Source organism: Pectinophora gossypiella, chromosome 17 (assembly GCF_024362695.1).
Source record: "Pectinophora gossypiella chromosome 17, ilPecGoss1.1, whole genome shotgun sequence".
NCBI lineage: Eukaryota > Metazoa > Arthropoda > Insecta > Lepidoptera > Gelechiidae > Pectinophora > Pectinophora gossypiella.
The window spans coordinates 13,127,036-13,140,107 of record NC_065420.1 but is presented as its reverse complement, the minus strand read 5'-3'; the positions used below and the strand labels follow the sequence as shown (position 1 = coordinate 13,140,107).

At 39.4% G+C, this 13,072-nt stretch overlaps 1 protein-coding gene across 1 annotated transcript; it reads left to right on the top strand.

Annotated features, from left to right (window-relative positions):
• The first annotated feature begins 323 nt into the window (after positions 1 to 323).
• Positions 324 to 12,514, top strand: LOC126374143 (AT-rich interactive domain-containing protein 1A-like). Its single transcript, XM_050020611.1, has 3 exons — positions 324 to 404; positions 2,962 to 3,709; positions 8,988 to 12,514. Exons 1-3 carry the CDS (start codon positions 396 to 398, stop codon positions 12,371 to 12,373), a joined length of 4,143 nt encoding a protein of 1,380 aa, XP_049876568.1. The 5' UTR covers positions 324 to 395; the 3' UTR covers positions 12,374 to 12,514.
• Positions 12,515 to 13,072: the final 558 nt, after the last annotated feature.

Below are 13,072 nucleotides of genomic sequence, written 5' to 3'. Positions count from 1 at the left end.
TATCGTGCCCTATTACGAGAACACATCACGAAAATAATTTCGACAACTTTACCCATACTTATAAGTCCAAACATTACTTATAAAAGTTATAAAATATAAAATATTTTCAATTAAAACATAACTTTTGAACTTAGAATCTATGCGTGCATCTTCACAAACTTCGATTACAGCTATATTCGAAACGAATTTAACAATGGCAGCTTTAAAGTAAAGCAATAAAGCTCAATGATCGTTAGATGCGTCGCGGTGATGGTAAAGACGAGTTGGTAATCGCATGGAGGCACGTTTTTTGGACGACTTTTCAAGGAGTATAAATATGAAAAGCAGCCTCATGTGGGCATCAGTATCTGTTTACCCATCATTGCAACAACACAGGAACAGTCATAGGCACAATAATGAATTTGGTAATCATTTATTTTTCAACGTGTATTTTTTTAAAGTGATTTATTGAGTGAAGTGACAGTTATGTAATGAAGCAAAGTGATCTGACACGGAACTGTATTGTTTAACTAACACCTATTGATGGTGTTTCTAATATAACTTGTGAAAGATTTCGGTTCTCAGAAATTAGGGCTTTCGTTTTGAGACTTAGCAACTACGTAACAATAGGATAGTTTCCAACTAGTCAAATCAGTTACTTTTACTAAGCGTCAAAACACGAAATTACTAAGTCAGGTTAAGTCAGTTTTAGAGCTTTATTCTCGTAAAAAAACTATACATTAACTATAAAACTATACGATGATAATTAAAATATATTAACAAAGATAAGTTAATTTGTCCTGTTGAACGAGCGGAGAAGGTATATAAAAAAACTTAACTATAATTGCAAAAAAAGTACCTATGGAAATTGTATTAAAAAGCAACCTGTCTTGTCTCCTGACGTCATAGAAAAACATGATAAAATGTCACAGTTATTATTAATTTTTTCCTTATTAAAAATTAATATATAAGTTATAAATAGAAAACAGAAAACGTTTTTTGTCTATTTGAGATCGGTCTTTATTTAGTATAAATCAGCATTTCATAATAGTTTATCTTTGACAAAAACTATCCGATTAATTTCCCGGTTCCATTAAAAAAGCCTTTACCTAAGCATAAATGCTATATAGATAATAATTATGTGACCACACTCGGATCTAAACCGGAGTGTGCAGTGCCACAAGTTACTAAGATAACTAAGATGAGGATGAGGGAATGAGGTTGGTAATCCACCTCACAACCCACACGATAGAAGAAGAACAGTGTAGCACTCGTAACGTATCTTGTTGTAATCAATGTAAAATGTAATGAAAACAATAGTAATTGTTTTTAATGCTTTCTCTCCGAAATAGTGAACTATGTCTATTAGTCTATGGTCTGGTAACCATCCTTGATGTTTCATATCCTATAAAAGTGTCTGAAATTTATTTCCGATAAAGTGTTCCTGATAAAAACTCTGCACACCACATAAGGGGTCATATTTCTTTGGGCGCGTATTTCTTTTATGTCTAGTGACGTATTTTAAAGAGAATATCTTAGTGGTTGCTTCTATGCTGTTCTGGGAGCAAATAAAAAACATAGAACACGTTCAGCTGCTTGTCTTCCCGGGCATGTCGTAAAAACCGACAGAGGGATTGCGTCCTCTAACATGATGGACTAATGTTATGGGCGATAGGCTGATCCCTTATCACCATAAGGTTCATCATATCCATCTTAGGACTTCGTATCAACAGTGGCTGCAAGTTGTCTTTGATTACTTGTTGCTCTGCCCACCCCATTTGGGATTACGGGCGTGAGTTTATGTATGTATGTATGTATGTATCTTAGTGGTGTTGGTACTTTAAACGTAATAATTACTTTTAATTTCAAATATTTGTGAATAGGCAAGTTTCCAACTGGTCAAATCAGTATTTTTTACTAAACGTCAAAACACGAAATTACTATGGAATTTGAATGAAAAAGCATACAGTGACGTCATAGAAAATGTAATAAAATGTCGGACTTATTATTACGTTTATTTTGATTAAAATTCATAAATAAGTTAAATAGAAAATGTTTTCCGTTAGTTTTAGATCTGTCTTTATTTAGTTATCAGAATTTCATAATTTAACTTGAACCTAGTACACGACCCAATTCTCATACAAGTTACATAAGGTATCTAAATCCATCATAGATATCTTAAATCCGTAACAAGGATGTAAGCGACACTATTTTTATAATAACTCCCCGTAAAAAATGTCGCAAAAACTTTATAAAGAATGTGAAGTACTTACGTAGAATCGTGGATACTTCACAATTTGCATATTTGATCATCTTTTATTAAAAAAGTTACACTAATCAAGTCTGATGTAGCATTATTCGTGACTACCTATGACCTGTGGGTCATAACTTGACAGAGCGTTGCGGATTTTTTATTTTTCGGTAGTTTCAACATACTAGTTAAATCATTCGGATTGATTAGTTCCACTGCCCTTTTACTTTCACTTTATATATATGCTGTAATGCTTACAGTGACAACCTCAACAGCCTCCGTGGTTCAGTGGTTTGAGCGTCGGGCTCACGATCCGGAGGTCCCGGGTTTAAATCCCGGTTGGGTTATCATCACAAAAATCACGTTGTGATCCCTAATTTGGTTAGGAGATTACAGGCTGATCACCTGATTGTCCAAAAGTAATCTTACTTTCATTGCCTTCCGCTCACGTTAAGCCGTTGGTCTCGGTTACTATTTACTATTTGAGGCTCTTGGCGGCTCAATAATAAACCTGACATCAGGGTTGACGGGGTTGGTAATCCACCTTACAATCTACACGATGGAAGAAGAAATGACAACCTCCTAAATACGTTTTTGAAAAGTTACATTCGGATGTGATTTTCACGGTTCAAACTTTTTACTTTTTAAAAGTCTTTCTTATAGTCCAGCAGAGAAGCAAGTAAGGTTTGAAGTTCTATTTCAAATCAACACATTCCAAATTATATTTCCAGATCGTAATAGCCGCCGTGATAGCGGTTTGCGGTGCTGCAAAGCTCGACCGCACGTACCTCCCACCAGCATCAGCGAAGACCGCTGGAGGAAGCCCAGGTTCCCTTCAGACTCCTTTCTCTGGCAACTCCTTCAACAACGGCCTTGGAGGCCTTCCGAAAGGAAGCTTCGAGAATGACTTCCAAGGAGTAGTCGTTGATGCAGCAGTCGCAGGCACCAGGGGTTCGGAATCCTTTGGGACCGGTCTTGGAGCTCCAAGGATCTCGTACGGCTCAACGAATTCTAAAGTAGGTGATGCTGCGTTCAAAACTGGGCCAGCTGCGTTCCGCCAACCCGATTCTGATGGGCAGACTGCTAATTACCAAGGATCTCAGCAATCTTCAGCCTCGAACTTCCAAGGTTCTCTGGAGCCCTCAGGTCCTGAACGCCCAAGAGCCGCTTTAGACCGCGCTGCAAGCATCCTGAGGTACGAAAGCGAAGTCGGACCTGAGAATTTCCACTACGCCTTTGAGACTGACAATGGGATTATCGCTGAAGAGAATGGAGTAGCCACTAATGGAATCCAGGCTCAGGGAGGGTTTTCTTACACTGGTGATGATGGCCAGGTTTACAGCGTGTCGTATACTGCTGACGAGGGAGGGTACCAGCCTAAAGGGGACCACCTGCCTACTCCCCCTCCTATTCCCGAAGAGATCTTGAAGTCTTTGGAGCAGAACGCTCGGGAAGAAGCAGCTGGGCTTGTCGATGATGGTAAGTAACATTAACTTTTTTATGGGATCTTTAACTAAGCTATCCACTTAGCAGTACAGCTTTATCTACACTGTATTCTCTCCTAATTACTTAAAAACAACTTAAAAAGTAGATAGTCATTTATGAATTATCGATCCTATCGTCAAATAATTTTTTAAATTCTTGAATTATATATGAATTAGTTTAAAATCAGTCGTGTAGTATCAAGTTTCTTATTTTATGTCATAGGCCTCATTAAAGCATAAAAATCAGTACAATAAATCTTATAAATCCGAATTCAGATGTCTTTGGCGCCCATAGCATATTTAAAAGTAAACACGAATAACTTACTACAGAAGCTTGCGACCAAAGTCATTGACTTATTATTTAAAAAAAAAACTAAGTACTTAGTGCAAACTGTAAAAACACTTAACGGTTATCATCATCATGATCAATCAAGTTGTATTTATAAAAACAAATAAAATAAGTACAATATGATTCACTTTCACTTAAACACCAAGGATAACGCGGAACAAAATAAATTACGAGATCTAAAAAAGAATAAAAATCGATTTTGTACGTAAATGTCACTGGAGGATATGGCCGTATGGCTGTATGCCAATTACCTTTGCCTGTTCCAAGATAAAGCTTAATTTTATAGTTCTTATTTTAAAATAACGGCGATCGATGTATTTCTTGTCTGGGGGAATTCGATCGTGCGTAATTCTGTTTTATAATAAAAAAAATTGAGCCTAACCGGGAATTAAATCCGAAAAAAAGAGTCCATATTACCAGTCCATTCGCAGTCACGCAAGATAAAGTCTTATACATAACATAAATAGTGTTTAAATATTGACAAAAGTCTCTTACCAAGTTTCGCTTGCCTTTTTTGGTACCATCATTACTCCTATTTTTATTTCACTTAATACCAGAAAAAACTAGTTCGATTGACTATTAAAAGACTCACAAAACGACCTTCGCCAGTAATTATGAAGATCTTATTTTGTTTTTAATTTTACTTATTTTTAAGTTATTATCCCGTCAGTCTCTACGGTAAAACCCCGCTTGCCTTCCTGCTGTCGTCTCTATAATTGATATTTTTCAAAATAGCGGATCAAAACAGACATCTTTAATTATTTTTTTAAAATTAGTAGTTAATGCCATTTCCGGCCAAGTAGTAAATGACATACTATATTATATGCAGCATATTTAAAATATAGTAATTTAAAAAGAAACTATGATTGCGCTCGTTGACATAGTGAGAATGATAATTTATTTGACGACATTCGTTACAGGCCATATTAGTTCACAACTTATAATAAGTTGGTACTTATTACAATTATTCTATTAGTACCTATACCAACGTCAACGTAATAAACTATGTATTAAAAGTAATAATTTATTTGAAACGCTGAAATAAATAGCAACAAAATAATAGTGACTTAGAGACCCTCCTTCGAAGATTAAGTATTCCAAAATGGTGACTGAAATTTTGTTGTTGTTAAATGTTGATGTTGTTGTTGAATGTTGTTGTTGTTGTTAAAAAAAACAACACTATATAACTGCCCAATTGAGGTAGTACGAGCTACAATCATCGCAAGATGAAGAGCTTTCTGTTAGACCAACGTGATAGGTGGATGATAGGTGAAGACCCATATCGCCATCTATTATAATGGTCAAGCCAACTGTGTTGGTCAAAATTGCACTTAACATAAATGAATAACTAATTGGTGCAAGTCCGGTATTCTACTTCTTTTAATTTTTAATTAGATAAATAAACAGGAAGATGGCAGTAGCTTGATAAAATATTAAAATATAGTAATCACATAAATATTTTGTCTAGTGAAGGTTGATTTTTATCTCAAATTAATGTATTTAGTCCATAATTAGACTAAACACTTCAAAAGACATACTGGTTATTAATTTAATTACTATTTGAGATTCACTAGGACATTTAAAAAAAAAATATCAACAATTATGATGGACTGGATGAAGAAAAAACTTATAAAATACGTTCATGCCGGTCATGTCGAAATAGTAAACTGTCGGTTAACATTCTTTCCATCATGATGGACTATGTGATGGGCTGGTCACCTAACGCCCATCATCATTGTCCATCCATGGGCTTCAACGACAACACGAAGTGGTCTTCTGGAGACTTGTGGGCTTGAGACCCCATTTATGGAACACGACGTTCGTGCCTCACCCAGCAGGGTCGACATAATACCAGCGTCGTGGTTCACGCCGCGACTTGTGCTGAGTGAGGCTCTTTTATCTCGGGACGTCCACCGCCTTATGATCATATTTCATATTTTTCGTAATCCCTTAATTCATATATTTTCTTCATAATTATATTTGCTTATTTTCTTATTTATTGTAAGTAAATCCCGACACTTTTTGTTGGCACGATAGTTCAAAGTATTTATAAGCGTAACTTAGGTACTGGCAGAATATCAGTGTTGCTAAGTGGTATTTCTACTATCCTTCGCAACAACATGCTGAGTCAGTCCCTTTTCCCTGGCAGTGTATTTTTTGATTTGTATACTGATCTTTATCTTCTCTACTATTGTACTGCACTGTTTTGGGAATAAAGTTATTCTATTCTATTCTATTCTATTCTATCATTCTAATGAACATCCTCTATGCTTTTTGTAATTGTTTTGTGTTTTTTTTTGATGATGTCATTGTCTTGTTTTTGTGTGTGGCGTCCTTTTTTAAAAACAATTTCTATTCTATTATATTAAGAGTACGGGCCTGAGAGTATATCTCTTTTTGTCTGAGAAAAGATATACAATCGGCAGTCTTACGGCCATCGACCATTCTTCAGGTTATTTACCCCAAATCAAAACTTACACTACTTGCATGTCTTAGGAGCTTACACCTAATTAAAGTGACGTAACAAAAACCAGTAATATCCGGTTCTAGCGTCAAAGTATTCCGTACAATCATCTGGGATTTCAACAATATTGTAATTAAGTTGATTGAAGAGTTTAGAGTAATAATGGGTTTAGAGCACAGGTTTAGAGTTTATTATTATGTTTATGGGTAAGTTTGGGTATAAATATTAATTTTATTTTGGACATTGCTAAGTTGACTACTTTGTTGTAAATCCGTTTGAGTATTTATAAATTTCTCTTCATTCTGTTTACAGTTTAAAAATTAAAACAGTTAATAATGGTGCTAATACCTGTACCCGTCCCTTTCCTTTTCGGCGGATAAGAAAATGATAGGTATAACTTAAGTAAATTAGGAGGTGTCTGCAGGAATCGGGGTCAATATCTGTATCCATACTAATATATGCGAAAGCAACTCTGTCTGTCAAAATTGGTTCATAAAATTATGCTCATCTCATCCATAATTTTAAACCTAGAAATAAATATCCGATAATTCTTATCCCGGAAATCGTTTTTCTAGGCTAAAAAAACCTTTAAGCGAAAGTAAATGCAAAAGTGACTTTCTGTTACCTTTTATCGCTAAACCAATTTAGGTGAAAATCGGTATGAACATAGTCTGAGATCTAAAAAAAACAGGATAGTTCTTAGACCAGAAATCACCCCTAGAAAAGGGTAGAAAAAAGTTCCGATAAGACAGCGATAATCGAAGTCCACGCAGACGGAGTGGGAACGGAGCGGCAAAATAGTAAATACTATTAAAAGTAATAATATTATAAATATTGAGGAGCTCGGTGGCGCAGGGGTAAACGCTCTCGGTCTGCGATTTTTGAAGTTAAGCAACTTTCGCAAAGGCCGGTCATAGGATGACCACAAAAAAAATGATTTCATCTCGAGCTCCTCCGTGCTTCGGAAGGCACGTTAATCCGGCTGCATTAGCAGTCGTTAATAACCACCAATCCGCTCTGGGCCCGCGTGGTGGTTTAAGGTCCGATCTCCCTAACCATCCATAGGGAAGGCCCGTGCCCCAACAGTGGGGACGTTAATGGGCTGGTGATTATGAATATTATAAAAGGAACACACAATTTAAAACTTGTCTGTCTCTAAATATCTCTTACCTCATGTATATAAAAATTAGCATATAAACATCCAGTAATGGAAGTTAGTCACCTCTATGCATAGTTTTCGTGCACAAAACGTCGTAAATCTGAGGCCAACATGGACATTCATAGATAAAAACATTGTTATAATATATTATCTAATGCTTCTTTTATGTTCTTGAAGTCCTTTGATAAAAAACTGTGCCAAAGAAAATTGGCCAATGATATAACCATTTATTATGCTAATTGGTGTCATAGCTGAGTTTCCCTGTGGCGCAATGTGCTTGTGAGATGGTGTGACTGACAGACGTATAGACAAGTGGCCTAGGTTTAAGGGCCTTATTTCACTAGGTCACCATAGTGGCGGAACCATGGATTTCTAGTGAGATATGGGCCTTAGGAGCTAAATAATTGGTTTCTATTAATACTCATAGTAAAAATTATACGATAATCTCTAATTTAGAATGACTTTCACTTTATTATAAACGGGTTAAGGAAGTATACATACGTACATGCATAAACTCATGCCCGTAATCCGTAATGGGGTGGGCAGAGCCACAAGTAATCAAAGACAACTTGCAGCCACTATTGATACGGTGTCGTAAGCTGGATATGATGAACTTTATGGTGATATTCAAATTCAAAAATATCTTTATTCAATAGGTAACATAGTTACACTTTGAATCGTCAATTTTACATAACGAACGTCTCATCCGCCTAAAACTACTGCAGCTTCTCACAACCTGTATAGCCGGGGAAAAGAAGCTGCAAGAAAAACCTCGGCACAGGGCCCTAGACGTTCTTTAAAAAAATAAAAATAAACATAAAATATTGGTATACAATTGAGTAATTTAGCTGGCTAGTATCATGATAAGATAAGGACATAATCCCTCTGTCGGATTTTACATCATGCCCGGGAAGACAAGCAGCTGAACGTGTTCTATTTGCCCCGATAACAGCATAGAAGCATCAAAAGGTTTAAACCTTCTAAATGTTTCTAAACTTCAGGGAATACTATCTTAACATTTCGAACGCCGGAACGTAGATCTGAACCAGACACAATGTAAAGTCAATTGTATCTCGGCAGATGAGAGGTTAATACTATTCGTTACGTTTGTCCTAATTACCTACATACGAGACGGACGGATGGAGTAGGTACTTGCTAGAAAAAAAAAAACATTCCGAGAATCCGCACCGTTACAGATTAGCTCTTAAAGCCTATTGTGTTTTGATAAATGTATTGCCGACTGACATATCGTTCACATTGCGGCGTTGACAAATGGCTGACAACTTTCGTTTTTATTCCAGGCTCGTATGACGCGCAGAAGTACAATGTGGGAAGCGATTACACTGAGAATGACAGCACAAATGGCAAATATACCCATCAGTCTTCCAAATTTGGCGGCTCTGACGCGGATGCGACAGCTAGCGGTACTTTCATCAGTCAGAACAACCAGCAGTTTGAGAAACTTACCGGTGGACAAGCCGCCTTCAATGCCCAGGACGGACAAGGGTCAAGTTTGACTGGCCAGAATGGCCGACCTTCTCTAGGGAATAGATTTTCTGGACAAGCAGCCTTTGGATCTGCCTCCGATGGTGCTTTGAATGAACAATCGGGACAGTCTGCGAATGCTGGAGAATCAGGTCAAGATGACAAGGCTTCGGCTGCGAATCAAGGTTCATCTTCATTCTCTGGACAAGCAACGTTTGGATCGCGCTTTAATAGTGCTTCAAAACGCCCAAGCTCTCACGTTCAATCAGGACCATCTTCAAACGGACTTTCTGGGCAATCGACTCAAATTAACATAGACTCGGACTCCGACCAAAGTTCCTTTGGGCAGAGTGGTTTTGGTTCTAGCAGTGCTTCTAAAGGACAGTCTTCAAGCGGACTTGCTGGACAATCAGGCCAAATTAATGCTGCATCAGGCTCAAACCAAGGTTCATCATCCGCACAAGGTGCGTTTGGTTTCGGATCTAACGGTTCTAAAAGACCCAGTTTCACTTCGCAATCTCAGCAGTCTCAATTTATTGGACAATCAACTCAAGAAGATGCTGCTTCAGGACAGTTTGAACAAGACAACTCTGGCTCGGCTCAAGGACAAATCAACGCTTTTGGATCCACATCGGCACAAAATGGTGCCTTTAGCCAAGGAAGTGGTTTTGGAAACAGGAATGAATACTTGCCTCCGATAAACAAGCCTCAAAATGGTAGACCTCAGTCTAATAGGCCTCAAGCTAACAGGCCCCAAGGTGGAAATCCCCAGACCTCTTTGGTTAGTGCTGATAGCTCAAATCAGAGGGGCGAAGAACCAACTAGCGAAAAAGCTGCTGGCACCTTTGTACCTCTAGGTCAGCAAGACCTTCAAAACGAAAGTCGTCCTCAAGGATCGTTGACATCTTTTGGCAAACCAGCAGCTAATGCATTCTCCACTGAAAGTAAATTCGGGTCCTCCAACCAAAACAAACCTTCTAATGGACGTCGTCCTTCTCCTAACAGTAACGGTTTTGCTCAGGGACAATCTAGTCAGTCTGGGATAGGTGCTAGACCTAATGAGTACCTGCCACCTACGTCTAACAACCAAAACGCCAAACCTCAAACTCAGCCCCAGAGACCTAGCAAGGGTGCTTCTCAGTTTAACCAACAATACAACGCTCAGGCTTCGAGTAGTTTCCAGGCTCCTCAAGGTAGACCACAAAGCGTTTCTGGCCCATTACCCACTGAATCCAGCTTCGGATCTCAGGCTCAACAATCTAATGGTTTTCAAAGACAGCCTTCAAGACCCGTTCAAAATGGTAATCGTTTCCCATCCCGTTTCAGTGCTACCTCTGCTCAATCCACTTCTGGTTTCGGACTCGATGCTCAGAAGGCAACCTCACAACCTGATACCGAATTGACGACTCCTTTCGAGACTAGTAATGATGGCTCAATCTCTCAGGCCAACATGCAATTTGGTACTTCCGCTTTTGCCTCCTCAAGTTCTAGTCCTCCCGGGCGCCCAACTCAGGCTACTTTTGCTAACCAATTTAACAGCCAAAGTACTTCAGGTTCTCAATTCAGCTCTCGTCCTCAAGGGCCTAGCTCCCGTCCGTTTGGCCAGGCCCAGACTCCAGTTTTCCCTAGTCAGTCGTCTCAAGGACAGTTCAATCAAAATGCTCAGTTTGGGCAGCAGCAACAACAGCCTCAGGTTTCATTTGCTCAGAACAATGACGCTCAATTCTCACCTAGTACACCGAGACCGTCTTACTCTCAACAACCCCAAGGCCCTGATGACTCTTATTATTATAATCAGCCATCCAAACCTTTTGGTATTCCACAGGGATCCAGATTTCCTAGTGCGCCATCTAATCAGTTTAATAGGGTGACACAGCAACCTTCATTCTCCCAAAGCGCTCAGGCATCCAGTTCTTTCCAAAGTGTTCCTTCAACCGCTATTCCCGTTAATCAGTTCCAAGGATCGACCAGGCATCCCAGACCCCCTACTTTAGCGCCAACTGCTGCTTCTGCTCAAGCCCAAACCCAGTTTTCTGGTAATTTCCAAGGATCAACGAGACACCCTAGACCTCCTACACTGGCACCCACTGCTCCATCTGCATCACAGTTTCAAGGAGCTATTAATGGAGTAACTCAAGCTTCAATCTCACCTTTCCCTTCGCAAACTCCTACACAAGCTACTCAGTTCAATGCTCAGGCACAGTTTGGATCCCGTCCTAACTTCCAACAGTCGCAGTTTAGTCAGACTTCCCAATCTAACTCTCCCTTCAGCCAAAAGCCTACTCAACCTTCGTTTGGACAGCAGCCTTCCACCATGCCGGCTTTCCCTCAGAGTTTTGGAGGCAACAATAAGTTCCAAAGCCAATCCCAAGCGTCAGTGAACCAGAAAGAGCCACAAACCGATGATTCGGAGAAGCCCGTTGCTTCACCGCAGTATTCTGGTGAAATCTACGAATACAACAAGCCCGCTCAGACTCTTCCTTCACCTGACAGCACACCTGCATCTTCTACTGGACAAAAAGTTCAGATTCAAAGCCAGTTTGGTAGCCAGCCCTCTCGACCCCAGTTTGGACAGACAAGCGATGAAGAAGATCAGAGACCGGCATCGCAGTTTAATGTTCAGTCTACAGCTCAAGTTCAAGGTGCCCGGCCTCAATTTGGTGGTCAACCCAAACCGCAATTTGGCCAGAACACTCAGTCTCAAAGCAACTTTGCTGCTCAGTCGCAACAGTCGACAGATGATAATAAGCCCTTCGGTGCTTTAGCCCAGAGCCAGAGTACATTTGGAGTTCAAAGCCCTCAACAGGGATCCCGTCCTCAATTCGGTGCTCAGCCTTCCAGGCCTCAATTTGGCCAGACTCAAAACCAGAACAGATTTGGTGCTCAGAGCCAGAGCTCTCAGCAACCAGATGACGAGTCCCCTGAACCTAATGCCCAACCTGCCTCGCAGGAGCCTAATGCAGAGCCTGAGTCTCCTCAAGGACCTAAGAACCAGTTTGGGTTTGTTTCCCCTTGCTGTAAGCCACAGCCTTTCGGGCGCAGACCTCAGAATCAACCGCAGGGTAGCCAGAACCAGTTTGATCAGACTTCCTCTGCCGCTCAGAGCTTTAAACCTGAGACGAGTTTCTCAGGGAAAGGCGAAGAATTCGAAGCATCGCGACAGCCTCCGAGCTTCGACGAACAAACTGGATATCATTATTGAACACGTGCCATAGTATAAGTAAAACAGTGTAAAATAAAAAGAACATTAATGAAAATGCAAAAAAAAGTGTGAAGCAACCTAATTTATTGATAAAGTTATACGAATGCGAAGTGATAAAGCGTTTTGTATGATAAAATGTAAAGTAAACTATGTAATAACATTTTTTTAAGTGTGTAAAAAGATACTGAAAGTGTTCTAATAAATTATTCTTAATTAATATTTTACTTTTCTTATTATTTTGACATATTTATAACCTATGACCAAACAGTCCATCACACCTTAGTATCTAGGGGATTGTTTAGATAGTAATCGGGAGCAACGGATCATCTTACTTTCGGACAATCAGGTGATCAGCCTGTAAGGTCCTAAACCAAACTAGGGATCACAAAGAGATTTTTGTGATATGTCCCCACCGGGATTCGAACCCGGGGTCTCCGGATCGTGAGTTCAACGCTCAACCACTGGACCACTGAGGCCGTTAATGCGGTATCACGAGTCAAGTTTAGACAAAGGTGAATGGTAACTCCCAAGTAATAGGGGACGAGTCTGTTGCCATTAACAATATACTATAGATAGATAGATAAAATACTTTATTGAGCACAATGGACACAAAATACAGAGATAATGGCCCCGATTCCTGCAGACACCTCCCAATTTTACTTTAAGTTATACCACCTGTCATTTTCTTATCCGCCGAAA

Bases quoted from the DNA above. Each gene is read 5' to 3' on its own strand.
- LOC126374143 (XM_050020611.1), top strand. The intron at 3,710-8,987 runs GTAAGTAACATT...TTTTTATTCCAG, and splicing joins AGCTGGGCTTGTCGATGATG to GCTCGTATGACGCGCAGAAG.